At 43.2% G+C, this 27034-nt stretch overlaps 1 protein-coding gene across 4 annotated transcripts in view; it reads right to left on the bottom strand.

The window, feature by feature from the left end:
* BIRC6 (baculoviral IAP repeat containing 6) overlaps window positions 1-27034 on the bottom strand; it is a 1530571-nt gene that overhangs the window by 984284 nt on the left and 519253 nt on the right. For all 4 annotated transcript variants that reach the window (XM_033935681.1, XM_033935678.1, XM_033935679.1 and 1 more), the window contains one exon: window positions 23851-23978. In XM_033935681.1, the coding sequence (XP_033791572.1) occupies window positions 23851-23978 (128 nt within the window). The remainder of the gene's footprint in view (window positions 1-23850; window positions 23979-27034) is intronic.

Below are 27034 nucleotides of genomic sequence, written 5' to 3'. Positions count from 1 at the left end.
ATTTTCAGGGAGACATAGTAAGTAGATTTCAAACAAACCAGAGAACTTATTTCTTCACTCAACGAGTAATTAAACTTGAATTCATTGTCAGAGAATATAATGGAAGCAGATAGCTTAGCAGGGTTTAAAATAAAGTTTGGCTAATTTCCTTAAAGGCCAGTCCATAAGCTATTATTAAGGTGGCTTGAGGAAAATCACTGCTTCAGTGCTTATTCCTAGGATAAGCAGCATAAAATCTGTTTTTCTCCTTGGGATCGTGATAGGTACTTGGGACCTGGGTTGGCCACTGTTGGAAACAATATATTCTGCAGTATAGGCCTTCGGTCTGTACCAGTATGACAATTCTTATATTCTTATACCAAGGGACTTTGTGAAAACAGAGATTGTTGAAGATTAAAAGAGGTAACAGCTTCTAATGAACTGAAAAGAGTTGATGTAGATCTTGTGGCCGGGCCAGTCAGGGCCGCCATCAGGGCAGTACTACCAGTCCTGCATTCAGGGGCCCGGAGCTGACAGGGGGCTCAGGCTCCCCCAGGGTCCTAGGCCACAGTTCTTCAACCGCCAGTCCGCGGACCGGTGTCAGTCCGCAGGAAATTTTTGCCGGTCCGCGCATGGCCGGCAAGATTGACTCCCTTCAATTTCCTGCCAGTCCGCATAGGGCCAGCAAGATCAACAGCTGAAGTCTGCGCTGGGCCGGAGAAATCTTGGGGAGCCTCCGACAGTGGCTTTCTCCCCTCTCTGCAAATCTCCTTTACTTCCCAGTGCAGCGATTCACGAAGGCAGCCTCGGGGCTTTTGCTGAGTCGCGGCTGCCTCTGATGATGCAACTTCCTCTTTCCTCAGAGGCGGCGCGACCCAACAAAGGACCCGAGACTGCCTTCCTGAATCGCTGCGCTGGGAAGTAAGGAGAGCTGCTGGGAGGGGAGAAAGCCACTATTTGATTCTGGGAAGCTGCTGGGCAAGGGGAAACAGAGACAGCTGCTACTGGAGAGGGAGAAGGAAAGATGCTGCTGGGAGGGGAGGAGGGAAAAGAATCTGGGATGCTGCTGGGCAAGGGAAAAAAAGGGACAGCTGCTACTGGACCTGGAGGGAAGGAGAAGGAGAGATGCTGCTGGGAAGGGAGGAGGGAAAGGAGTCTGGGAAGCTGCTGGGCAAGGGAAAAAAAGGGACAGCTGCTACTGGACCTGGAGGGAAGCTTGTGGGCAAGGGAAAAAAAGGGACAGCTGCTACTGGAGAGGGAGAAGGAGAGATGCTGCTGGGAGGGGAGGAAGGGAAGAGAGTTACTGCTGGACAGGAGGAGGGAAGGGAGAATGAAAAAAGGAAGGAAACAGCTGGCAGAGAGATTAGAGGAGGGGAAGGGAAGACACAGGCATGAGAAAGTAGAAAGATTGATGATAGGAAGGGGTCAGCAGAAAAATAAGCAGAGAGGGACAATGATGATAGATCTGGTGTAGGAGAGATAAAAATGAAGAGAGCAGTGAAGCTGGAATGAATCATGTAAAAAGGAGAGAGGGGGCACAAGCTGGATGGAAAGGGGAGAGGGGCATAGAAAGAAGACAGATACCATATGGAAGGGGGAGAGGACAGACAGTGGATTGAAGAGACAGAGAGGGCAGGCGCTGGAAGGAAGAGAGTGAAAAGAAGATTGAAAGCAGAAACCAGAGACGACAAAAGGTAGAAAAAAATAATTTTATTTCTATTTTGTGATTAGAATATATCAGATTTGAAATATATATCCTGCTAGAGCTGGTGTTAGACATAACTGGGGACTGCAAAACCCAGGCAGTGCTTCTTTAGCTTCCAGCTGGCTTACGGCGCTCTCTGACCAGGAGGCAGTTGCTCTAGTTGCACTCCCCTAAAACTATTCCTGTCATGTGTGACTGCAGTATTCTGTAAGCATGATATTTCTTTGTAGCATTCTGTAATAATTTGGCTTGTTCAGTTTTCTTGATAGTAGAGGGGATATATGTGAAGGGGAGGAGAGATAGGGGTTTTGTTGATCCTTGCTCTGAATTATTTGTATTTATAAAATGACAATTGTACAGAATATTGTTTCTTTTTATACTTTAATAAAATACATTCAATATAAAATCATAACTGAGGCTTGTGTGGATGGGATTAGATGATTTGTGGGGACCGAGCTTGCAGAGATGGAGCGGAAACAGGGTTTTTAAATTTTAGTCCTAGTAATTTGCCGGTCCACACAATAATTCTTTTTTTTCTGCCGGTCCACGGGTGTAAAAAGGTTGAAGAACACTATCCTAGGCCACCATAGCACAAATTCCTGTATTATGCTTCTGCTGTGCACAATAATAAACAATAAACACTGCTGTCATACTTTTTTTTTTGTCCCCTGCCGATTTCCTGATAGCACCCCCCCGGACAAAAGTGGATCTGTCTACCTGGCCCGCGGCCGCAACCGGCGATATACTAGGTGCGTGCCTCTCGTCTCCTGACTCCTTCACCAAGGCCCGCCCTGTCTCCACTCCGATTGGCTTGGGCTTAGGGTGCCTAGCCAATCAGGAGACACATCACTTGCCTGCCACTGAATCTGCGAGAGCGGGTCGGCCGGATGACGTCACCACGTATCTAGGAGGACAGGACGAGAGGAGCAGCACGAGGAGCTGCAGAACTAGTAAGGCAGTGATCAATTTAAACATGCACCTTTCTTCCTCCATCCCATAACACACACAGCCTGGTGGTGATTATCAGATTGATTCATGAATATATAATGATGTTATGAGTGTGCACCTATTCCTTCCCATCCTCCTTAGCATGTCACATACAGCATGTTACATTACACAAAGTCTGTTTAATGTAACATGCTGTATGTGACATGCTGAGGAGGATGGGAAGGAAGAAGTGCACACTCATAACATCATTATATATTCATCCATAGCTGCATGTTAATAATGTGCTCATATGCACTTATTTATCATCATAACATATACATCATCATTAACATGCAGCTGTGGATGTGTAAGGACAGGCTGAGGAGGATGGATGGGAAGGAAGGAAGGTGCACATATCAACATATCGTACATTTTAACATGCATGATGCAGCTATAGGCAAGCTGAGGAGGATGGGATCATACAGATGTGTATGTTCAGATATGCGCTCAGATGTGTAGTTTTTTCTGATATATTTATTAAGCTTACAGTATTTATAAAAACACATTTAATACTTGTTACAAAAAATATTGTGCAATTGTGATCTACTTCTGGCCTACAAAGGTCAAAAGAAATCTTTAACTGAGATTTTACATTAAAAAGTGAATTATAGCTACTAGCACTATTATTTATTAGTTATTTATTATGCAGATGTTTGTTAGTTTGTTATTAGTTCAGTATTAGACATATGTTAGTTTAGAATATATAGGTATAGATTAGTTTAGGTTAGGTTAGGGCCCTGCTGAAAGAGTCTACCTTGACGTGGTTGCAGGCTTACAAATCTTTTGGTCAAAGAGTGCGGATTTCTGGAAAACAGCATCAGGTTTATTAGTGTCCCAAATAAAAATAAGAAAAAAAACCATTCAAACTTGGCTTCTTAGATGCGCCCAGGTGCTTCCCGTACTCTCATACAGTTCAGTCCAGGAGAGTCATATTGGGCTTACCTCAGGGACTGGATAGCCCATTTTCACCACAATAATCAAAATTCCAAAACTCAAAATTGCCCCAGTAGTTCAGTACCGTCACTGTCCCATATCCCCTTTGTGTTTATCAGTTTCTCCTGATCACTGTTCCTTGCTTTACAGCTGAGCACGTCCCGTGCCAGCTTTCTCAGTTTCAGCTACTTCACAGTCCCAGTATAAACAAACTTAACTTTGCTTCTGCTGTTCTCTAAGGAACAACCACAGCCCTGCCATGCCTCCCTTTAGTTTAAGGTCTCCAGGCTAGAGAGCTGCACGGGAACGGGGACGACGGGAATCCCGCGGGACCCGCGGGCATCCCACGGGTTCCCCCTTTGGGTCACAGGGGATCCCATGGGGACGCCCCTAGGGTCGCGGGGATCCCATGGGGACGCCCCCTAGGGTCGCGCGGATCCCGTGGGGACGCCTCCGAGGGTCGCGGGGTTCCTGCGGGGCTGGATGTACTCAGTCTCGCGGCTCTTCTCCCTACCTTCTCTGCTTGCAGCACAGAGCCGAACGGAAGTCTTCCCGACGTCAGCGCTGACGTCGGAGGGGAGGGAGGGCTTAAACAAAGCCCTCCCTCCCTCCGACGTCAGCGCTGACGTCGGGAAGACTTCCGTTTGGCTCTGTGCTGCAGGCAGTGCAGGTAAGGAGGAGAGTAGCTTCGCGGTTCGAGTGGCTACCAAGGGAGGGGGCGGTCCGCCCCGCCACACCCCGCCCCGGTTGCAGCACAGCCGGCCAGGTCCCCTTACTTTTGTGGCACTTCCCCGACCGACCGACAACAGCCCCGGTCCGACAATCCTCCCTGCCCTGTAGCCGCGAATCTAAATTATCTTCTTACAGCAGCTGTAATAAGGTAATTTAGATTCGCAGTTAAGGGCAGGGAGGTTTGTCGGACCGGGGCTATTGTCAGTCGGTCGGGGAAGTGCCACAAAAGTAAGGGGACCTGGCCGGTTGTGCTGCACCCGGGGCGGTAGAGAAGGAGTGGGGAGAAGGACGCTGAAAGGCCATGGGGAAGACGGGAGGGGGGGAAGGACTCTGAAAGCACTTGAAGACAGAGGAGGGAGAAGGACGCTGAAAGCACATGGGGAATACAAAGGGGTGGAGAAGGATGCTGAAAGCACTTGTGGAAGACAGAGGGGGGGAGAAGGATGCTGAAAGGACATGGGGAAGCCGGGGGGGGGGGGGGAGAAGTACGCTGAAAGGCCATGGGGAAGACAGAGAGGGAGAAGGACGCTGAAAGGACATGGGGAAGCAGAGGGGGGAGAAGGACACTGAAAGCACATGTGGAAGACAGAGGGGGGAGAAGGACGCTGACAGGACATGGGGAAGATGGGGGGAGAAGGACGCTGAAAGGAAATGGGGAAGAGAGAGTAGGGAGAAGACGCTGGCAGGGAAGAAGACAGATGCCAGACTATGGGGGGAGCGGAGAGAAGAAGATGGGTGCCAGACCAATTTGGAAGGGGGAAGAAAGGGAGAGGCACAGTAACAGAGCAAATGGAAGATGCAGAAGGAAGAGAGACAGTGGATGGAAGGAATTGAATGAGAACATGAGGAAAGCAGAAACCAGGCAACAAAGGTAGGAAAAGAATTATATTTCTTTTTTTTTATTTTGCTTCAGGATAAAGTAGTATATTAGTTGTGTTGATAAAAATTTATAAACATTAGAGGCTCTGGTAGAAACCCATTTGCAAAGTATGTATTCTTCCCAATTAATATTTTCAAATTAATAAAGTCTTTTTGCTTATTTGTAAATGGGTTTCTACCAGAGCCTTTAATTCAGTAGCATAATTAAATGAAATAACTATTTCTGAAGTTTATAGGGACGGGCGGGGACGGAGGGGATTCCTCGCGGGGACGGGTGGGGACGGAGGGGATTCCTCGCGGGGACGGGTGGGGACGGAGGGATTCCTCACGGGGACGGGTGGGGACGGGTGGGATTCCTCACGGGGACGGGTGGGGACGGGTGGGATTTCTGTCCCCGCGCAACTCTCTACTCCAGGCCCTCCCGATGTGACCCTTATCTTATTTAGTTCCTGCTCCTAGGGAGTTTGAATACGGGGTTTATTTACACAAGCATTCTCACTTAATTAAGCAGGGCTGCCTCGGCACTGCTTGCAGCCCTGCTCTGGCTCAAGTTTAAAGGAAACATAATACTTTCTTTATAGGAATGGACGAGACCCTCATACATTGTACTTTCCTAGGCAGGGCCGCCATCAGGGCAGTACTACCAGTCCTGCATTCAGGGGCCCGGAGCTGACAGGAGACCCGGGCTCCCCCAGGGTCGCAAGCATAGCCTCCTCTCCTTCTCCTTACCTGCCCTGCCGCAGCACACAGTTGACCGGAAGTTTTCCTGATGTCAGCGCTGACGTCGGAGGGAGGGCTTAAGCAAAGTGCTCCCTTCCTCCGACGTCAGCGCTGACATCGGGAAGACTTCTGGTCGGCTGCTTGCGGCAGGGCAGGTAGGGAAATGGCAGTCGTATACCGAAGGGGGGGGGGGTGGTCCGCCCCGGTGCAGTCATGGGGGGAGTGTGCACAGCCGGTCAGGTCCCCTTAGCCTTGTGGCGCTTCCCCCGACCGACCAACAACAAGCCCGGCCAACAAACCTCCCTGCCCTGTAGCAGCGAATCTAAATTACCTTCTTACAGCAACTTCAATACTCCAGCTGCTGTAAGAAGGTAATTTAGATTTGCTGCTACAGGGCAGGGAGGTTTGTCCGACCGGGCCTGTTCTGTTATCTGTCGGGTGGGGAAGCGCCACAAAGGTAAGGGGTAGGGAGGGAGAAAGGGAGGAAAGGTGGAGTGGAGAATAAAAGACGCTTAAGGGAAATGGGTAAAACTGAGGGGGGAGAAGGGCTCTGAATGCACTGGGGAAGACAAAGGGGTGGAGAAGGACGCTGAAAGGGCATGGGGAGGGGGGGAGAAGGACACTGAAAGCACATGGGGAAGACAGAGGGGGGAGAACGCAGTAAGGACATGGGAAGACGGGGGGAGAAGGACGCTGAAAGCACTGGGGAAGACAAAGGGTGGAGAAGGATGCTGAATGGACATGGGGAAGACGGGAGTGGGGGGAGAAGGACGCTGAAAGCACATGGGGAAGACAGAGGGGGGAGAAGGACCCTGAAAGGACATGGGGAAGAAGGACGCTGAAAGGACATGGGGAAGACAGGGGGGAGAAGGACGCTGAAAGGACATGGGGAAGACAGGGGGAGAAGGACGCTGACAGGACATGGAGAAGACAAAGGGGTGGAGAAGGACGCTGAAAGGACATGGGGAGGGGGGGAGAAGGACGCTGAAAGGATAGGGGGAGAAGGACACTGAAAGCACATGTGGAAGACAGACGGGGGAGAAGGATGCTGACAGGACATGGGGAAGATGGGAGGGAGAAGGACGCTGAAAAGAAATGGGGAAGAGAGAGTGGGGAGAAGACGCTGGCAGGGAAGAAGACAGAGATGCCAGACTATGGGGGGAGCGGAGGGAAGAAGATGGGTGCCAGACCAATTTGGAATGGGGGAGAAAGAGAGAGGCACAGTAACAGAGCAAATAGAAGACACAGAAAGAAGAGAGACAGTGGATGGAAGGAATTAAATGAGAACATGAGGAAAGCAGAAACCAGGCAACAAAGGTAGGAAAAAAATTCTTTTTTATTTTTTGCTTCAGGATAAAGTAGTATATTAATTGTGTTGATAAAAATTTATAAACATTAGAGGCTCTGGTAGAAACCCGTTTACAAAGTATGTATTCTTCCCAATTAATATTTCCAAATTAATAAAGTCTTTTTGCTTATTTTTAAATGGGTTTCTACCAGAGCCTTTAATTCAGTAGCATAATTAAATGAAATAACTATTTCTGTAGTTTATAGGGACGGGCGGGGATGGAGGGGATTCCTCGCGGGGACGGAGGAGATTCCTCGCGGGGATGGGTGGGAGTCCTAACGGGGATGGGTGGGATTTCTGTCCCCGCGCAATTATGCACCTTTCTTCCTCCATCCCATGCACCTTTCTTCCTCCATCCCATAACACACACAGCCTGGTGGTGATGATTATCAGATTGATTCATGAATATATAATGATGTTATGAGTGTGCACCTCTTCCTTCCCATCCTCCTTAGCATGTCACATACAGCATGTTACATTACACAAAGTCTGTGTAATGTAACATGCTGTATGTGAAATGCTGAGTAGGATGGGAAGGAAGAGGTGCACAATTATAACATCATTATATATTCATCCATAGCTGCATGTTAATGATGTGCTCATATGCACTTATTTATCATCAAAACATATACATCATCATTAACATGCAGCTGTGGATGTGTAAGGTAAGGCTGAGGAGGATGGATGGGAAGGAAGGAAGGTGCACATATCAACATATCGTACATTTTTAACATGCATGATGCAGCTATAGGTAAGCTGAGGATGGGATCATACAGATGTGTATGTTCAGATATGCGCTCAGATGTGTATGTTTAGATATGCGCTCAGATGTGTATGTTTAGATATGCGCTCACATATACGGTCAGATGTGTATGTTCAGATATGCGCTCAGATGTGTATGTTTAGATATGTGGTCAGATATGTGTGGTCAGATATGTATGTTCAGATATGTGCTCGGTCAGATATGTAAGGGCTAGCAGACACATTAATTATTTTGTCAGATCAATCAGTTCTGATTAATTAAATAATCGATTGTAAATAATTTTGTACATTTTTATTAATCCGTTTGATCAATATCGATCGGAATTCTTTTTCTGTTCGATGGTATCCGATTAGAGCAGCTAATCCTGCAACAGAGACCTCCAGTGCAATTGTGATCTACTTCTGGCCTACAAAGGTCAAAAGAAATCCTTAACTGAGATTTTACATTCAAAAGTGAATTATAACTACTAGCACTATTATTTATTAGTTATTTATTATGCAGATGTTTGTTAGTTTGTTATTAGTTCAGTATTAGACATATGTTAGTTTAGAATAGATAGGTATAGATTAGTTTAGTTTAGGTTAGGTTAGGGCCCTGCTGAAAGAGTCTACCTTGATGTGGTTGCAGGCTTACAAATCTTTTGGTCAAAGAGTACGGCGACAGAGAAAAGTATGTGTATATTCGGCCCATGGAAGAAGGGGAGGTCGGGGGGGGGAAGGGGTGCGTGGGGAGCCCAATAGGATTGCTCAGTAAGGGGCCCAGAAATTTCTGATGGCGGCCCTGCTCCTAGGTCCATGTCTTCATCACCCACACTATCCCCAGGATCACTACACATTTCCCACTCACATTCTTGGAAACCCTGGCTTTCCATTTCCACATTCATTCCAGGCTTTACATTCCATTCCCCTCTCTGCATGTTTGCCAGCTCCCCTGCAGCATTTCCATTAGGGTAAACTTCCAGCCCTTCCCTCTGGGGTTTAATAGGCAAGTCAATATACCTCCTGTGGGTTATACTGCCTCTCCTTGTGGGCTGGCCTCCTGCAAAACGTCCCTGCTGGGGCTTGGGCAATGTGTGGAAGCTAGGATCACTGTGGGTTGTTTGGCTTTCCCAATTAGAGCCAGCTGAGCCTCTCTCCTGCTGCCTCTGCTTGTTTCCCATTTGAGGCTTCCCAGCCTGCAAACTCCGGGGTCTGACTCCACACCTCTCCTAGGTTGGGTTTATGCTTCTGGTCTTGGGGAAAGGATTGATAGGGGAGATAATTAGTTTTCAGTGCTCTCCCCACCTGGCTTTTGGACTGTGCTCCAACCTGTTTATGTACTTTCCCTCCTGGCTGAGCCTGCTGTCCTTGCTCCAGGTCAGGTTTTACCGAGCCCCGTGCTGCATGCTGAGGAGGTTTAATAGTCCTTTTCACTGGGACAGGGGCTTCCCTGTCACAATCTACAGTACAAAGAGATCAACTGCATCAAACACATTAAGGGATTCAAAGTTCCCCAAGTGTGTTATGAGATTAGTTTTCAAATTTATCTTGACGATAATATGGTTAAGCTGGCTCTGCAATACTTTTCCTAACTTGTAACTTTAAACAAAAATAAATCATGAAATGATCAGACCAGTGGACGTTTAATACTTTGTCCATCTCAAAATAACTTACAAACAAATCATCAATAAATATTAAATTTAACGAACGACCACCTGAATAAGTAGGAAAATCAACAATTTCTTTCCAACCAAGAGATTCAAAAATTTTCAAATATACTCAGAGATAATTGTGGGCCCTGATCTAATGCACATTAGAAATCACCTTAAATCAAGTTTTATTTGATAATAATTTAGCATCAACAATAATGTCATACAATGTAGAATAATCTCTGTATAAAACACCAGGGGCACAACATCACAAAACAATATTAAAATTCTGAAAGTTAAAATTAAAGTTCTCTTCAGCCCAAGAATGGACCAAGATTGCATCGGAGACAGAGGTGTGAGCCAGTGGCGTACCTAGGGTATGTGGCACCCGGGGCCCATCATTTTTTGACACCCCCCCCCCATCTATATGAAAAATATGATTTTTAGTACCAATCTACATATCGCACCACAAGAGTGTACCTAGGAAAAGGCTGCATCTTAAACATTGCAGTGAGCACTAAAACACCAACACATACATTGTAAAACTAAACAAGCCAGATCCCGCACAGTCAATTGGTCCTGTAGTCAATGCCAACTGAAAACTATGTCTTTTTCAGAACACACAGAACAGAGATACACCCTCGCCCAAAATGGAATAATCACAAACTAAAAATAGAAATATGTAGACAAAAGTTAAACTGATCCGCCAAGAAACCAGACCCTGGATACAATGCAACACCACAAAAAACAGTAACACATGTCCTCTAATACAGTGCAAAATATAAAGACAGTAGATGTAAATTTGAAAAACCTGATACATAACAATCACCACTTTATAAATTAACAAATAAAAATAAAACAAATAATGAGAAATAAAAAAATACCATTTTATTGGACTAATCCCCGTAAGCTCAGTCCCCATCCCCGCAAACCACCTGATTCTATCCACACAAGCCTTGAATTGTTTATATTAAAGTATAAAAAGAAACAATATTCTGTACAATTGTCAATTTATAAATCAGCGTCTTCTCCCCACTCTCTTCCCCATTTCCCTTCAGCATCCTCAGCCCACTCTCTCTCCACTTTCCTTCAGCGCACGCACATAAAAACAAGCAAGTAATTTTATATCATTTTCATTCTATTCATTCATAGAAATTAAAGTCTAGATAATGCCAGTCACATAACAAAACATAATTTTACAAAAATAATTCCCTGCAGTCAAGCCTGCAAGGATTACTAGATGTCTTTCAGCAGTTCCCCTCCCTCCCTCCCCCTTACCTTTGTGGCCAAGTCAAAATGATCTACCAACAATAAAATTTTAAAAACACAAAGCACGCTGTACGCAGAGAAAATGTTAATTATCATTTATATTCTGCGGGTTTTCAAAGAGGTCAAGGCAGATGACTTTATGCAATGTCACCTCAGTAACAACTATACAAAAATAGACAAATATTCCCCCTCCCTTTTTACTAAACTGCGATAGCGGTTTTTAGCGTAGGGAGCTGCGCTGAATGCCCCACGCTGCTCTTGACGCTCATAGGCTCCCTGCGCTAAAAAACTCTATTGCGGTTTAGTAAAAGGGGGCCATAGTGCAAAATATAGACAGCAGATATAAATTTTCAAAACGGACACATTTTGATCACTAAGTTGAAAATAAAATCATTTTTCCTACTTTTTTGTCTGGTGATTTCATGAGTCTCTGGTCCTTCTTCTGGTCCTTCTTCTTTCTCTCTCCCCCTGGCTCCCCTCTTTATTTCTGCCTTTCTTTCTCTCTCCTCCTGGCCCCCCTCTTTATTTCTGCCTTTCTTTCTCTCCCCTTGGTCCCCCTCTTTCTTTCTGCCTTTCTTTCTCTCTCCCCCTGGCCCTCCTCTTTCTTTCTGCCTTTCTTTCTCTCCCCCTTGACCCCCTCTTTATTTCTGCCTTTCTTTCTCTCCCCTTGGTCCCCCTCTTTCTTTCTGCCTTTCTTTCTCTCTCCCCCTGCCCCCCCTCTTTATTTTTTCCTTTCTTTCTCTCTCCCCCTAGCCTGCACAAAGCCATCGTGCCGATTTCTCCACTTCCACGATTCTTTCCCTACCCTCACCCCCAAGCCAGCAGCCGGTTTCTTCCTGCTCCTTCCCCGATGTCCTGATGTCCTGAACTTCATCGGGCAGCAGCAGCATTCACAATTCACTGCTGTTGCCCGCTTCAGGCCTTCCTCTCTGTCGGGTCCTGTCTTCATGAAAACTGGAAGTAGGCAGGACCAGGCAGAGAACAAGGCCTGAAGCCGGCAACAGCAGCGAATTGTAAACGCTGCTGCTGCCCGAAGAAGGTAATGGAGCACCGAGGCAGTCCGCTTCTCCCCCCTCCTAGCCGAACCCCCGCTGACCCTCCTATCTCCCCCCCCCCCCGTGAACCTTTCCGACCTTCCCAGCGAGAGCAGCAAACCTCCTTCGCGGCTTTCTCCTCCCTCTGCCGCGTTACTGATGACGTCATCAGTGATGCGGCAGAGGGAGGATAAAGCCGACGCTACTGGAGGGAGGTTTGCTGCTTTCGCTGGGAGGGTCGGAAAGGTTCACTTGGGGGAGGAGAGATAGGCTGGTCAGCGGGGGTTTCGGCTGGGAGGGGGGAGAAGCGGTCTGCCTTGGTGCTCCAAGGCCTGGCGCCATTACCTTTTTCGATAATGGCGCCGATGCTGCTTTCGCTGGGAGGGTAGGAGTGCGATAGGGACCGGGCCAGCTGTGCACCCCCCCCCCCCTAAGGCGGCACCCGGGATGGACCTCCCCCTCGCCCCCCTTGGTACGCTACTGCCCTGGGGAAACAGCCTGCAACAAGATCGCGCGATGCCAGAGATCTTTGCCTGCTTCGGCTGTTTCCTCCGCCGCGGTCCCGCCCCTCCTCTGACATCAGAGGAGGGGCAGGACCGTGGCGGAGGAAACAGTCGAAGCAGGCAAAGATCTCTGGCATCGCGATCTTGCTGCAGGCTGTTTCCAGACGCGACACCCGGCGCAGGGGGGGGAACTGGACCGGACCGGGAGCACCCCCTCAGGGCTTGGTACCCGGGGCGGACCGCCCCTCCCGCCCCCCCCTTGGTACGCCACTGGTGTGAGCTGAGAGCTCTCCCTGACAGAAGTCTGATGAAGCGTCTTACCTTGAAATTTTTCTTTGCTCGTGGGTAAGCAAAAAGGAAACCCCCGACCTGATCCTCCAGCGGCCGTGACTTCCAGACGTCTAATCTAGATAACTATATCAAGGGCAGCTTCTCGCCATGCGACGGAGGTACTACTGGCTTTGGTAGGAATGCAGGAGTCAGCAGCGAACCTCAGCACAGATCGGGCTTCGTTAAGCCCGGATCAAAGGCAGGCCCCTCTTCAACCCAGAAGGGCAAGCCTAATAGGAACAGAGGCTGCTCTGTCCCAAGTGGAACGGACAATGCCTAGCCCTGGAGGAGCAACGAGGGAGGATATGGTGATGGAGATTCCTTGCTGAGGCCCTGAAATTGGCAACCTGTGTGCAAGTCAGCCAGCCTTCAGGAGTACAATTTGGAGATATGGTGAAACCTGCCAACATTAATATGGCTGTGGAAGGCCATTGAAGTTATAGACTCCAACTTAAGAAAGGCAGTAACTATGTTGAGGAATGACTGTAGCACTATCAATTCCTTGGTGAACACTCAAGGTGAGACACTGCAAGAACACAATGAGAGAAATAAAAAAAACACATGAAGAACAGTTTGCTCAAATTAAGACTTTAGAAATAGAAATTATTAAGGAGAGGCCTTATATCAAGAAAAAGTTAGAGTATATGGAAAATAAGCAGAGGAGGCAGAGCTCAACTAAGATGGCGGTGTGAGACTCCACAGAGTCGCTGCCACGTCCGTTTGGCTTTTCCTTTTCCTACCAATCTATGGTGAAGAGAAAGCCAAAGACCTGGGGCTTCCCGGAGGATCCTAGCCCAGTCCAGACCAGCCTGATGGATGTTTTTGTGCAGCGGGGCTCCTCAGCACAATTGCCGGAGAATTCCTCAGCTGGAGAGAGCGCGCAGGCTGAGGCGCGCGAGCTCTCCTTCGAGGCTGCCACACTGTCTCCGGATGAGTGGAGCCCGCCGGCGTGCCCTGGAACATTGGGGGAGTGGTTGGATGTGGTCCCAGCAGGGAGCAAGTACCGGCCCTGGATAGAAGCAGGAACGGAAGTGAGACAATGATGCAGTCGGCTAGGGAACCTCAGCAAACCCATGTTATTTCAACGATTGCACCCAGGACATCAGGTACTGTGATATCTACTATGGGCCTTAGAACTGAGGTTGTTCCCCCTACAGAGGCCGAAGGTCTTTAATATGGAAACAATTTGGGAAGCCATTTCTACTTTATAAATCTTTCTTGGTAACCAATTGGAGCAACTTTCCACTAAGTGTACAACGGTACTCTCAGAAAGTCGTGAATTAAAGGCAAGGATATTGACTTTGGAAAATACATCAGATGAAGTAGAAGTCAGAGTTAAAACTTTGAAAACCCAAGCTTTGACTTGGGTAAAAGATAGTACAAGTTTGCACTTTAAACAGGAAATGTTGGAAAATTCTATTAGGAGGTCAAACTTGCAGATTATTAACTTTCCTAAACCAACTTCAATAACCGGAATAGCTATGTTTAAAAAGATATTTGAATGAAATTTTGAAAGTACCGGAAGCCTCATATCCGCCTCTCTCTAAAATTAATTATTTACCTAGAAGAACAAAGTCACAAAATCCCAACCAGCAGAATTTATCTGCTGATAGTTTGGACATATCTAATTTCCTGGAGAGATCGGATACTGAAACTCAAGTGCCAGCAACTTTGCTGGTACAATTTGCTATGGCTGCCAATAGGGAATGGATGCTTAAATTGTTTTTCAAATATAAAGATGTTCCCTTTTTGTCTAACATAATATGAATGTATCTAGATGTATCTCGTCCAACCCAGAAAAGAAGGAAACATTTTCTCATTTTGAGACAAGTACTCCAGTTGGGAGCAACATTCGTTCTGAGATGTCCCTGTAAATGTGTTTTGACTTTTAAGGGAAACAGATATGTTTTCGAAGCGGCCAAAAGCCCGCACCCCCTCAGGCCCCCTAAACAGAAACCAAGCAAGCACCGTAAAATAAACAGTATACCAATAAGGCTTCAGTATCCAAGGATAAACCTTATTACTAACCGATCATGCATTAATCAAAACACCATTCGTAGTTTTAAACACTATCTTATTTTATTTATTTAAGAAAGCTTTTATCCCACTTAAACCTAAGTGGCTTAAAAAAACATGTCAGCTCTAGCATTGCTAGCAATCAGCATTTTCAGTTAGCCTAACCAATGTCAGCAAAGGCCTATGGGAGATCATATCATTCATGTCTGACCTTAGGGAATGTCATTGCAGCCAGCCTTAATTCAGTCAATGATTAGAGAACCTAGCAGTAAATAGGTGCGAAGGGGGGTTAAGACAGTGGTCTCAAACTCAAACCCTTTTGCGGGACCACATTTTGGATTTGTAGGTACTTAGAGGGCCGCAGAAAAAAGTAGTTAATGTCTTATTAAAGAAATGACAATTTTGCATGAGGTAAAACTCTTCATAGTTTATAAAACTTTCCTTTAATAGTTAAAAGAAAAGATATATAAACTATAAAGAGTTTTACCTCATGCAAAATTGTCATTTCTTTAATAAGACATTAACTATTTTTTCTGCGGCCCTCCATGTACTCTATTTTTTCTGCAGCCCTCACATTTAAAGTTTAATATCTTTTCTTGCTCAAAACTGGCACATTTCAATCACTATATTGAAAATAAAATCATTTTCCCTACCTTTGTTGTCTGGTGACTTTATTTTTCTGTGCTTTCAACTATGTTTCCAGGGCCTTCTTGTCCTTTGACTGTTTTTCTCTCCGTCTTCACTTTCTGCCTTGCATCCATCTTTGGCATTAACTTAATGTTCAATTTTTCTGCTTTCTTTTCAAAATTTACATTTCCATGTCTTACCTTCCCTTCCTATCTCTCTCTTCTTCCGTTCTATTTCCATGGTCTGGCATCTCTTTCCTTCCTTTCTCTCCCTCCTTCCTTTCCCCTGGTCTGGCATCTGTCTCCTTCTCTTCCCCCATGCCCTGGCATCTCTCCCTCCCCCTCCATGGTTTGATATCTCCTTTACTTCCCTCCCATGAACTTGGCTTCTTCTCTTGTTCCTCTCCTCTCCCTTCTCTTTCCTTCCTTCCCTCTCTTTCCCCAATTGGGTGCAGTAGCAACAGAAGCAGCATTTCCCTTCCCCCTTTCCTGTGCAGGAGAGGCATTTCTCTTCCCCTTCCCCTCCCTTTCTCTATGCAGCAACAGCAGAAGCAGCATTTCCCTTCCCCCTTTCCTGTGCAGGAGAGGCATTTCTCTTCCCCTTTCCCTCCCTCTCCCTTTCCCTGAACAGCAGCAGCAGCATTTCCCTAGGGTCCCCCTTTCCTATGTAGCAGAAGCATTTCTCTTTCCCCTCCCCTTCCGTTCTCTTCCTTGTGGAGCAGCATAATGTCTGGCCGGCTCGTTCCGTTCAAAGCCGCGGGTGACGGCTCCTTGCGAGATTCGCGCCTGCGTCTGAAGCCTCTCTGATGTTGTGATGTCAGAGAGACTTCCGATGCAGGAGTGGATAGCGCGAGGAGCTGCCAACCCGCAGCTTTGAACGGAACGAGCCGGCCAGACACGCTGCTGCTCCAAAAGGAAGGGAAAGGGGAAGAGAAATGCTGTTGATTGCGTCCAGACCGCGGGCCGCAAATAACACCTGGAGAGCCACATGCGGGCCGCGTGTTTGAGAACGCTGGGTTAAGAGATGTTAAGAAGATATGTTAATGTCTGGTGCTTAAGATGGACAGCTTAGGAGGTACAATGGGTCCAGGTGCACAGATATTGTCAGAGGCATACTGGAAATTACATTTGACTCCAGTCTAATACACCTCACTCACCTTCCTGATCAGTGAAACTAACTATTGTTTCAGACAGTTTACTAAGGATGGAGATACTTAGCTTCAATAGATTCTATTTGTTATATAAAGCCCCCTCTCAACATCAATCCCCCTTCCTGCTCTACCTGGAACATCACACTTCTCTTTCCTGTCTTCTCTTCCCCTTGGATTCTTTCTTTGTCTGTTCTCTCTCATTTACAAGAAAACAGAATCAGTCTCTGTATTTGTAAAAACATATCTCTCATTAATTGTAATGCTTAATTGTAACTTTTATGAATCTTGTTTTCTCTGCAAACACTGTTAGTAGTCTTTGTGAGTAATTTTATTTCCTGGTGAATCTTCTGTGAGGGTATTAAACTTGGGACTGCGAATTGTAAGACCGCTTCAACCATAACCCCTCCAACCTTACATTTTTGGGGGGTCCAACCTTACATTGGGCTGACAAAACACATACAAATTTATAACATAAAAATCATACAAACATATAAGATAATTCGATACACCACCAATGGAACATCCTGCAGACATTAACAAATGGATTTTTTAACACAATAAGATAAATCACAATTTCTACCCTGCCCTAAATGAATAAAAAAAGAGGATTCCATCATTAACCGCCTCCTTTACAAAGCTGCGCTAATGTTTTTTGCGCCAGATGCCACAATAACAGCTCCCACATTCATAAGATTCCTATGAGCGTCTGAGCTGTTACTGCCGTGGCCGGCGCTAAAAACGCTAGCACAGCTTTGTAAAGGAGGGGTAAATAATGTCACTAAATCGGACAATTCCTTAGTAGTCTGGTTCCTCACAACTTCATACAACTTTGCACAAAGGAACACACAAAGTACTCCTCTATTGGTGTGACAATGTGGTGCAAACAACCCTTTAGCACATGACACCTCTGATGTCAGACTTGACGTTAAATGGTCCCATTGTTCCCATATGTCACAGGAGACAAAAACAGTGGTCTTCCATAGTCAAGCTCAAGCGCAGCTCACTTCAGGAAGAAAAAAAAAGTGACCACTTTAAGTCGTAAAAAAAAAAGTAAAAATCTTAAGAGTAAGAAATCCATGTGTTTGGGTTTAAAAACTATTATCAGGATTTAGTTGAGCATGCTAGCTGAAATCCATTCATTTTTTTTTTTTTACCATGAAGATTTATTAATTTTCCAAAAATCAGATAACAAGAACAAAGGAAAAAGGTACAGAGTACAGTGGCAAATTGCATTTACAGAAGGAAAAAGGCAAGATTAAGCTTAGGAAACTCAGGTACATACATTTTGTAAATACGCAACTAAAGGAGACCATCTCATTGTTACAGTTCGGAACTGACCTCTTTTTCTATATAAATGTAGTTCATATTTTTGATGTTGCAAAACCATATTCCACCAGTGATGAACATGGAGTAAATCGGATGATTTCCAATTTGAAAGGACTAGTTTTTGCGCTAATATCAATAGAATATCAAATAGTTTTTTATGTTGTTCTACAATAAGAATATGCGGAGATTGAGATTTAAACATTACTATTGAAAAAGACAATTCTTGTTTCAAATGGAAAATTGATTGCATAATAGTCCATACATCATACCAAAAGGAATGAGTAAAAGAGCATTCATATAACATATGAATGATGGAACCAGGGTGTGATTTACAATTCCAGCAAATGTCAGAGGAACTAAGGCCAGATGCTTTAAGTTTATAAGGAGTCCATATTGCTTTATGATACAAAAAGTACATAGATTGCAATGTACTGGCTGAAGAAACTGCTCTTATGGTTTTAGACCATAAAAGAAACCAGGACTTAGTATCAATTTGACAATTACAGTCTTTTTCCCATATTTCCTTGAGCACTAGAGTGGATGGTATGTTGTTCATTAGTAACAATTTATATAGTCTAGAGGCAACATGGCCTGTTGTCAAATATTGTGAAGCTATTTGAGGAAGGGTTGGTTGATGGGAATGAAGGGAATCAAAAAACGGTATAGCAGATATACAGTGTCTAAGTTGCAACCATTTAAAATAAGAAGAAGCAGGAAGGCCAAAATTAGTTTGGAGAACATTAAAAGGGAGCAACTTATAGTCTGTATCCAAAATATCAGAAAGGCACAAGATACCCTTATCTATCCATTCCTTCCATAGAAAGGGTTTCTTATTAATAAGAATATGAGTGTTAAACCACAAGGAGAGTGACAGCGACCGGAGATATGGATGATCTAGCTGGGAGTCAAGTTCTAGTAGGCATTGTGACGTCTGTTTTAAAATGGGACTAAGGAGATTAATTGTAGAAGTCGTTAATAGAGTTGAGGGAGGAAGTGGTTGTATAGCTTGTTTTTCCACTTCGAACCATATTGGTAAGTGTATATCACTTTCTGTGAACCAATAAAGACCTTGGTGGGTGATGAATGCTTTATGGTATATAAGAAAATCAGGGAACAGAACACCACCTTTATCTTTAGTTCTCTTAAGTTTTTGGAGGGCTATACGTGGTTGTTTATTTTTCCAAAGGAAAGAGGACAGGAGTGAGTCAAGTTTTTTGTAAAAGACAGATGGGAAAAGAGATGGAATCATAAGTAGAATATAGTTTATTTTAGGCATTAACATCATTTTAATTGTTTCAAGACGACCCCACCATGATAAATGTAACGGATGCCAAGAATGAATCAGAGTCTTGACTAGTTGAAGAATATGTTGAGAGTTGATATCTATAGTATCTTCAATGGATGTGGTAAGTTCAATACCAAGATACTTTATTTTTGTGGGTGTCCATTGGAGATGATAGGGCTTAATCATGGAGGAGTTGGAATAATGATTGAGAGGGAGAGATTCTGTTTTATCTTGGTTGAGCTTATATCCTGAGAAAGAGGAGTAATCTGAAATGGTTCGAAGAAGCTCTTTTATAGATGTCTCAGGATTAGAGATGTACAAAAAAACATCGTCTGCGTAAGCAGAGAGCTTTACTTCAAAGGAATTACATACTATACCTGAGATATTCGGGTTCTGTCTAATGTGAAGTAATAAGGGTTCAAGCGCAAGGTTAAATAAATAGGGGGACAAAGGACATCCCTGTCTAGTTCCCCTATGTAGTCGAAAAGATGTAGAAAGGGTATTATTTGCAATGATTCTAGCAGAAGGATCAGCATATAGAACTCTAATCATGTTAATAAAGGAAGAGGGAGCACCAAACCATTTTAAGATAGAAAAAAGATAATTCCATTCAATTCTATCAAAAGCCTTTTCGGCATCAAGCGAAAGGGCAATAATAGGATGTTTAGAATGTTCCGCAATATGTGCCAAATGAAAAAATAATCTAGTATTATCAGCAATTAACCTACCAGGCATGAAGCCTATTTGGTTTGGGTGGATAACTTTGTGTATTAGCATTTTTAACCTATTGGCTAGAATCTTCGCATACAATTTGTAGTCCACATTTAATAGTGAAATAGGCCTGTAATTCTGTACAAGAACAGGATTCTTATTAGGTTTTGGTAAAACAGTAATAATGGCTTCAGAGAAACGTGAATTTATGACATTTTCAGGGGTCAGGTACTGAAATAAATGGTGTAGATGATAGATTAAATCATTCTGGAAAATTTTATAAAATTCCTCTGGAATTCCGTCAGCTCCAGGAGATTTATGAGATGGTAATTGTTTCAAAGCGGTCTGTAATTCTTCTACTGTAATAGATTTCTCTAGGGTAGATACATCTGTTACAGACCAATTGGGTTTATCAATTCCCTGTAGAAAAGAGGATAAGGAAGACGACACGGAGGGTGAGTCAGACTGATACAATTTTTCGTAAAAAGTTTGAAACTCTGTCAGAATCTCAGTGAAGGAAGTTACGGTTATATCATCACATTTTTGGATGGCAGGAATCTGTATTTTATGTTTTTTCCTTTTTAGATAGGAAGCCAGTAACTTACCACTCTTATTCCCCTCTGCATAATACACAGCTTCGGTCGTAAAAATTTGCATACCAGCCTGTTTAGAGAGGATAGAGTTATATTGATATTTAAGTTGACATAAAGTATTATACTGGAGAGGATCTTTTGTAATGGAAAATTTGTTTTCTAATGATGAAATTTGATTCTCTAGGTCTGTCAGAGCGGATTTTTCCAATTTGTGTTTATGGGAAGCAAGAGAAATGAATTCCCCTCTTAGCGAGGCCTTAAAAGCTTCCCAAGTGATTAAAGGATTGGTATCTGAATAGGGGTTTTGTTTAAAATAAGCACTAATAAAGGTTTTTATATGTTGCACAGTCCGGTCGTCTTCCATAATTGAAATTGGCATTTTCCATAAAGGGGATTTAGGAACAAGGTCAGGAGCCCAAGTTAAAATACAGGAAATTAGAGAATGATCAGATATGAGTATCGGTGATATAGAAGAGTTGATTAATGATTGGATGAGATGTTGTGATATGAAAATATAGTCTAGTCGTGAAAAACTATTGTGAGGTATTGAATGATAGGTATATTCTCTAGCGGAAGGGTGCTGAGTTCGCCAAGAGTCCATAAGATGCAATTGTGAAATAAGCGAATGAAAAGATATATGAGATTTTAGCGGAGTTATTTTAGTGGTAGATTGTTTATCAATATGTAGGTCAAAGGGGATATTGAAATCTCCTGCCAAAATAGTCGGTAGAGGATCAAAGGACTGAATGTGGGTAAGAAGAGTTAAGAAAAACTCCGGAGAATCCCCATTGGGCGCATAAACATTTATCAATAAAAAGTTGATATTACGTACTTCTATTTGAGCAATTATCCATCTCCTGTTTGATAATGTGGGGTTTGAAAGATTTTGAGAATAGGATAGAGACTCCTCCCCTTCTCCCAGTGGAGGGAGAATCAATAGCAGATTCAATCCAAGGGCAAGATTTGGTTAAAGTAGAAGTAGATGAGAGGTGAGTTTCTTGTAACATGACTATATCCGGTTTTTTTCTTTTTAAGTGTAGTAGTATTTTCTTCCTTTTAATGGGATTTCTCAAACCATTAATATTCCAGGAGACAACAGTGACCTGGGATTGTTTTGTCAGGGACATAGAGTTAAGAGAGCATAATATTCAAATGCAGCTGAATAACAAAAACCTTCAGAAATAAATTGTAGAAAAGAAAAAAATGCAATACGCCCTGTACTATAACACACTAACACACATAACCTCTGTAAAACAGAGCAACATGCTCTAGCAAGAGTAACAGGCATAAGGACTAAAAAGGTCCAGCCAAGAAAACAGAGAAAAAAGATTGGTTCCATTCACCAAGAGAAACTCCGTGGCACATAGGAGTCCTCTCTCCATATAAACATATCAGAAACAGTTATGGAGCAAAAAGAAAAGTAGCTCAAAAAGTACCTAAACATATAGTCAAAGAGACCATTAAATTACAAGGAAGCAACAGAATAGGGTGAGCAATATTCAAGGCATATCAATCAATACAGTCAGATTAGAAGAAGGAAATTCAGATTAAGACATTACTGTCTTTGATGAGAGCAGACAAAGAAACAATACCGCAGTGCAAGCAAAAATATTACAAAGAAGTAATGGAAGTCTGTCTGCAAGGTAGTGGCAAACCACGTAGTAAAAATTATAGATTTGTAATGTCCAGTAAATAGACAGTAGCAGTAACTTGGCAATAACTTGGATCAGAAGTCCGTTAGTATAGCAGTCAGCAGCGTAGTGAGTTAAAGCATTCGGTGAACACTAGCGCCATTAACAGCAGGTCCACGTGCAGCAGGAAATGAAAGAAAACCTTCGAGGATCAATAAGTATATTAAACTGAGAAGTCAAGTAGATCAGGAAGCAGGTTAGTGGAAATTTTAAGCGGACGACATGCCTTGTGTTTGAAGGTTATCCAGAAATGTCTGTAGCAGCTCCGGGGATTCAAAGTGCTTCGTCGAGTTATTTATGGTTACAATCATCCTGGCTGGGTATTGCAAGCCATATCTCGCGCCCATAGACTTGAGGCGCGCTCTCATTTCAAGGAAGGACTTGCGCTTCTGCGCGGTGGTTTGTGCGAGGTCAGGAACAATAAGAAACTTTTTTCCTTCAAACGATAAATCCTTTATTAGCTTAGCAGCAGTGAGGATTTGTAGCGCTTGCGGGTATCTCAAAAGCTTCGCTACAATCGGTCTTGGTCTGGTTAATCCCGGTTTCAAAAAAGATGGAGCTCTATGCGCGCGCTCAAACTGCAGCGGGAGGTCAGAAGTAATGTTGAGTATTTTTGGAAGAAAGTTAGTTAGGTATCCGATCATGTCAGTTCCTTCGGCATGCTCTTTTAGCCCAATTATTCTAATGTTATTCCGTCTATTGCGGTTATAGAGATCTTCAAAATCTTGATCCAACTTTTTAAATCTCTGTTGCACTCGTTCTTCAAATTGTGTAAAGGAGAGTGCCGCCATGTCTGCCCTGTTTTCTAGTGTATCAACACGTGCTGTGCAAGCAGCAAAGGAGGCAGTAAGTGAAGTTATATCGTTTTTCATTTCACAGGTGATGTCGTATTGTTTTGTTATTAAATCTTTCAAAGCACGTAATTCGTCTAAGACTGCATCAGAGGAGGCATAAGCTGACTTACTGGTAGACGATTTTTCCGGTGAAGGAGGATCATGCTTCGTTCGTTTAGAACCGGAATTCGGAGAGGTCTCAGATTTAGAGGATTTAGTAGTAGACATCTCACAGAGAGATTGAGCTAGAGATACTTAGAAAAAGTAAATTTTAAATCTTGCTCCGTATCGATATTCCAGAAATCATAGGAGGAGAGAGGATACTATGCGGCCATCTTGTCTCTCGGCTCAATAGCGCCCCCGCTGAAATCCATTCATCAGTGACAGACATAAGATTCTAAGACACAAATGACAGCACAAATGAAAAGCAGGTAGGTTCTGATGTTAGATGTCCTTAATCTTAGTCCCTGCATCTCTTTTCAAAGCAAAACAAATTTCTTCAAAACTTGATCATATGGGCAAACTGCAGGACTTATTAAATTAGCAAACATGAAATCTTATGTCTGTCACTGATGAATGGATTTTAGCTAGCATGCTCAACTAAATCCTGATAAGTTTTTAAACCCAAACATGGATTTCTTACTCTTAAGATTTTTACTTATTCAAAAATCAGTAAGAATAGTCAGTCAATAATATTGTATGTTAATTGTAGCAAAATGTTATTCAACTGTAAAATTGTGAAATGAAAATTAAATATTTCAGACAGAGTGATGCACTGGAAAAATGCATCTTATTTTCATTAAACTAACCTTTCCTTTGGTATGCAGGTTTTCTTGAACCTTCTTATAGTAACTGACACTTCTTGGATCAAGTCACAACCTCGGAAATTATCAGATTTTCGTGAATTGTTGGTGTCAGTTTTATTTGTGGATTTTTCCTGTAAAGATAAGTTAAAAGTGATTATATGAATTAAAATATGATCTCTATAAGAGCAGTACTGCCATGCTATAAAAACTGAAGTTGCTCACTTGTAACTGGTGTCCTTCATAAACAATAGGATTAAACAGGCACACAAAGTGAGAGACTTGTGGCACAAGGATAGAATCCCAAAACTGAATTAAGTAGAAGCGTTAGTCTGATACAACAAAAATTATTACAGATGATACCTTACAGACCAACCAATTCTATTTATTTCATTTATTTTAAAAATTTTTATTCCACTTATAACCTAAGCGGATTACAGTATTCACATACACAGGTCCTAAATAAAAATAACAGTAGTACATCTTTACAGATAGTCAAACAAACTTAATTAGAAAGAACATCCTATAGTCTAAAAGAATGCTTTAACAAATGTATTTTCAAAGATTTTTTTGAAAGATTTCAAATCTTTGCATAGTCTTAATGAGCCGCTCAAAGCATTCCATAACCGAGGCCCAGTCACAGAGATTGCTGCCATCCATGTTTTTTTTGTTTGTTTGTTTTTTATACTGAACCTCATGTGGATGCTCAAGCGATAACCTTCTTTAGAGATTACATTAAATACCATGGTGCTTCTCCATGGTATATAATGTCAAAATTTTATATTCAATATGAAACATAACAAGCAACCAGTGTAGCTGTTTCAACACTGGCGAGATGTAACAAGAAACACCAGTGATCATCCTTGCAGCTGTGTTCTGAATCACTTTTCCTCCTTGAACAGCAAGGTAATGGTGGAATAGAAATCTCTAATGTAATGTAATGTAATGTATCTTAGATTTAGCCATACCCAGAAATAGTGCATTGCAGAACTCCAATTTCACAATAACAAGACTTTGAATTACTATCTGAAAGTCTAATACAGATAACATCGGCTTAACTCTAGAACGTATTCTCATCTGCATAAACGCTCCTTTAGCATGTAAAATATGTTCCTGCATTGTTAAATGGCTATCCAGGTAAACACCCAGCAATCTCATATTTGAGAAACTTGACAATTTCACATCCTGCAGGTAAACAACAAAACTTTTCCTATATTTACTCATGAAACAAAAGATATCCACAAAAATGTATATTCTAACTGAGGAATAAATTAGGACACCTACACTATAATAGCTAGTGTTACCCCCCCCCCCCCCCCCTTTGGCTAAAATAACTGCAGTGAGACGCTTCTTGTAGCCATCTACCAGTCTCCGACATCGGTCTAAGGAAAGTTTGTCCCACTCCTCAATGTAGAATTTTTTCAGCTGTGAGATATTTAAGGGGTTTCTTGCATGTACAGCCTGTTTCAAATCATCCCACAGCATCTCAATGGGATTAAGATCAGGGCTTTGATTCAGCCACTCCAGGACTCTCCTTTTCTTAGTTTTCAGTCAGTCCTTGGTGGATTTACTTGGTATGTTTTGGGTCATTGTCGTGTTGCAGGGCCGTTTCGCTTCAGCTTTAATTTTCTTACAGAGGTCTCACATGTGTCAAGTGCCCTCTGATACCCAGTAGAATTCATGGTGGATTCTATGATGGTGAGCTGGCCAGGTCCTGTTGCAGCAAAGCATCCCCAAACCATGACACTTCCACCTTCATGCTTCACAGTTCATATGAGGTTCTTTTGCTGGAATGCTGTATTTGGTGTACGCCAAACATGTCCCCTTTTCTGGTGTCCAAATTATTCAATTTTAGACTAGTCTGTCCATAGAACACTATTCCAGAAGTCCTGGTGTTTGTCTATGTTCTCTCTGGCAAACTTCAGTTCTGGACTTGATGTTTTTCTTAAGAGAGCAAAGGTTTCCTCCTTGAACACCTTCCATGCAAGTTAAATTTATGGAGTTTCTTTCTGTTTGTCGAGGCAAGCACTTTCAAAACAACAGTAGCAAGAGTCTGCTGTAGGTCCCATGATGATATTGTTGGGGTTTTAGATAATTCTTTTAGCATCTTGTCTGCTCTGAGGGTCAACTTGCATGGAAAGCCAGACCTGGGCATGTTGGCAGTTATTTGGAAAGTCCTCCACTTGTACACTATTTTCCGGACCATGGAATGGCTAATTTCAAATTATTTTGAGATCTTTTTAAATCCCTTACCAGACTTATAAGCTGATATAATCTTTCTGAAGAGCTATTTTGATCTCACCATGGTGCTCACTCTTACTGCTGCAGTCATGAGGTTTAAGTAGGGCAAACCTCCTTCAAAATGCTATAACAATATTCTATATAACATGCTCAAAAACAGTAAGAAGTAATCCTACTGCTGTACAGCACTTCTTTCAGCGTAATTTCACTGTTATTTTCAAGGTCCTCAGCGGGCCACCACACACTCAAATCCTTTCATAGTGTGGGGCTTTATGCTCCCTTTCGTCATTGGACCAAGTCCGTATATGGCGTGACGGCGGGAGTAAACTGACTACAAACGGGAGAGGGAGCCTTGATAAAGCCCTAGAGACACACGGGCGAAACATGTTGGTGGCTGATGTTTTTGAACCCTCCCGACTAACGTCAAAACCATAAAGCTAAGTAATTTTAGCATTTATAATAATAAATAACTTTTTCAACATAAAATTATAATCATAGTTAATGGTCCAATGACGAAAGGGAGTATAAAGCCCCACACTATGAAAGGATTTGAGTGTGTGGTGGCCCGCTGAGGACCTTGAAAATAACAGTGAAATTACGCTGAAAGAAGTGCTGTACAGCAGTAGGATTACTTCTTACTGTTTTTGAGCATGTTATATGGGAATACTCTTCTTTCAAAAAGTGGTGATTTGGGTGCCTAGAGTTCCATTGCATAACAATATTCTAATCATGTACACCTGATGTGCTACACCTGTGTGTGATTTGAGACACTTTAAGAGGGAGGGTATGTGGGGGTGTCCTAATTTATTACTCAGAATACAGATTTTTGTGGATATCTTTTGTTTCATAGTAAATCAAGGGAAATGTTTTGTTGTTTACCTACAATTACATCACTTTATTTTCCAGAGATAAATTAAAAAAAGATTTGACATCGATATGTGAACATTTT

This window comes from Geotrypetes seraphini, chromosome 3, assembly GCF_902459505.1.
Source record: "Geotrypetes seraphini chromosome 3, aGeoSer1.1, whole genome shotgun sequence".
Lineage (NCBI taxonomy): Eukaryota > Metazoa > Chordata > Amphibia > Gymnophiona > Dermophiidae > Geotrypetes > Geotrypetes seraphini.
This window is presented reverse-complemented; position numbering and strand designations above follow the sequence as displayed.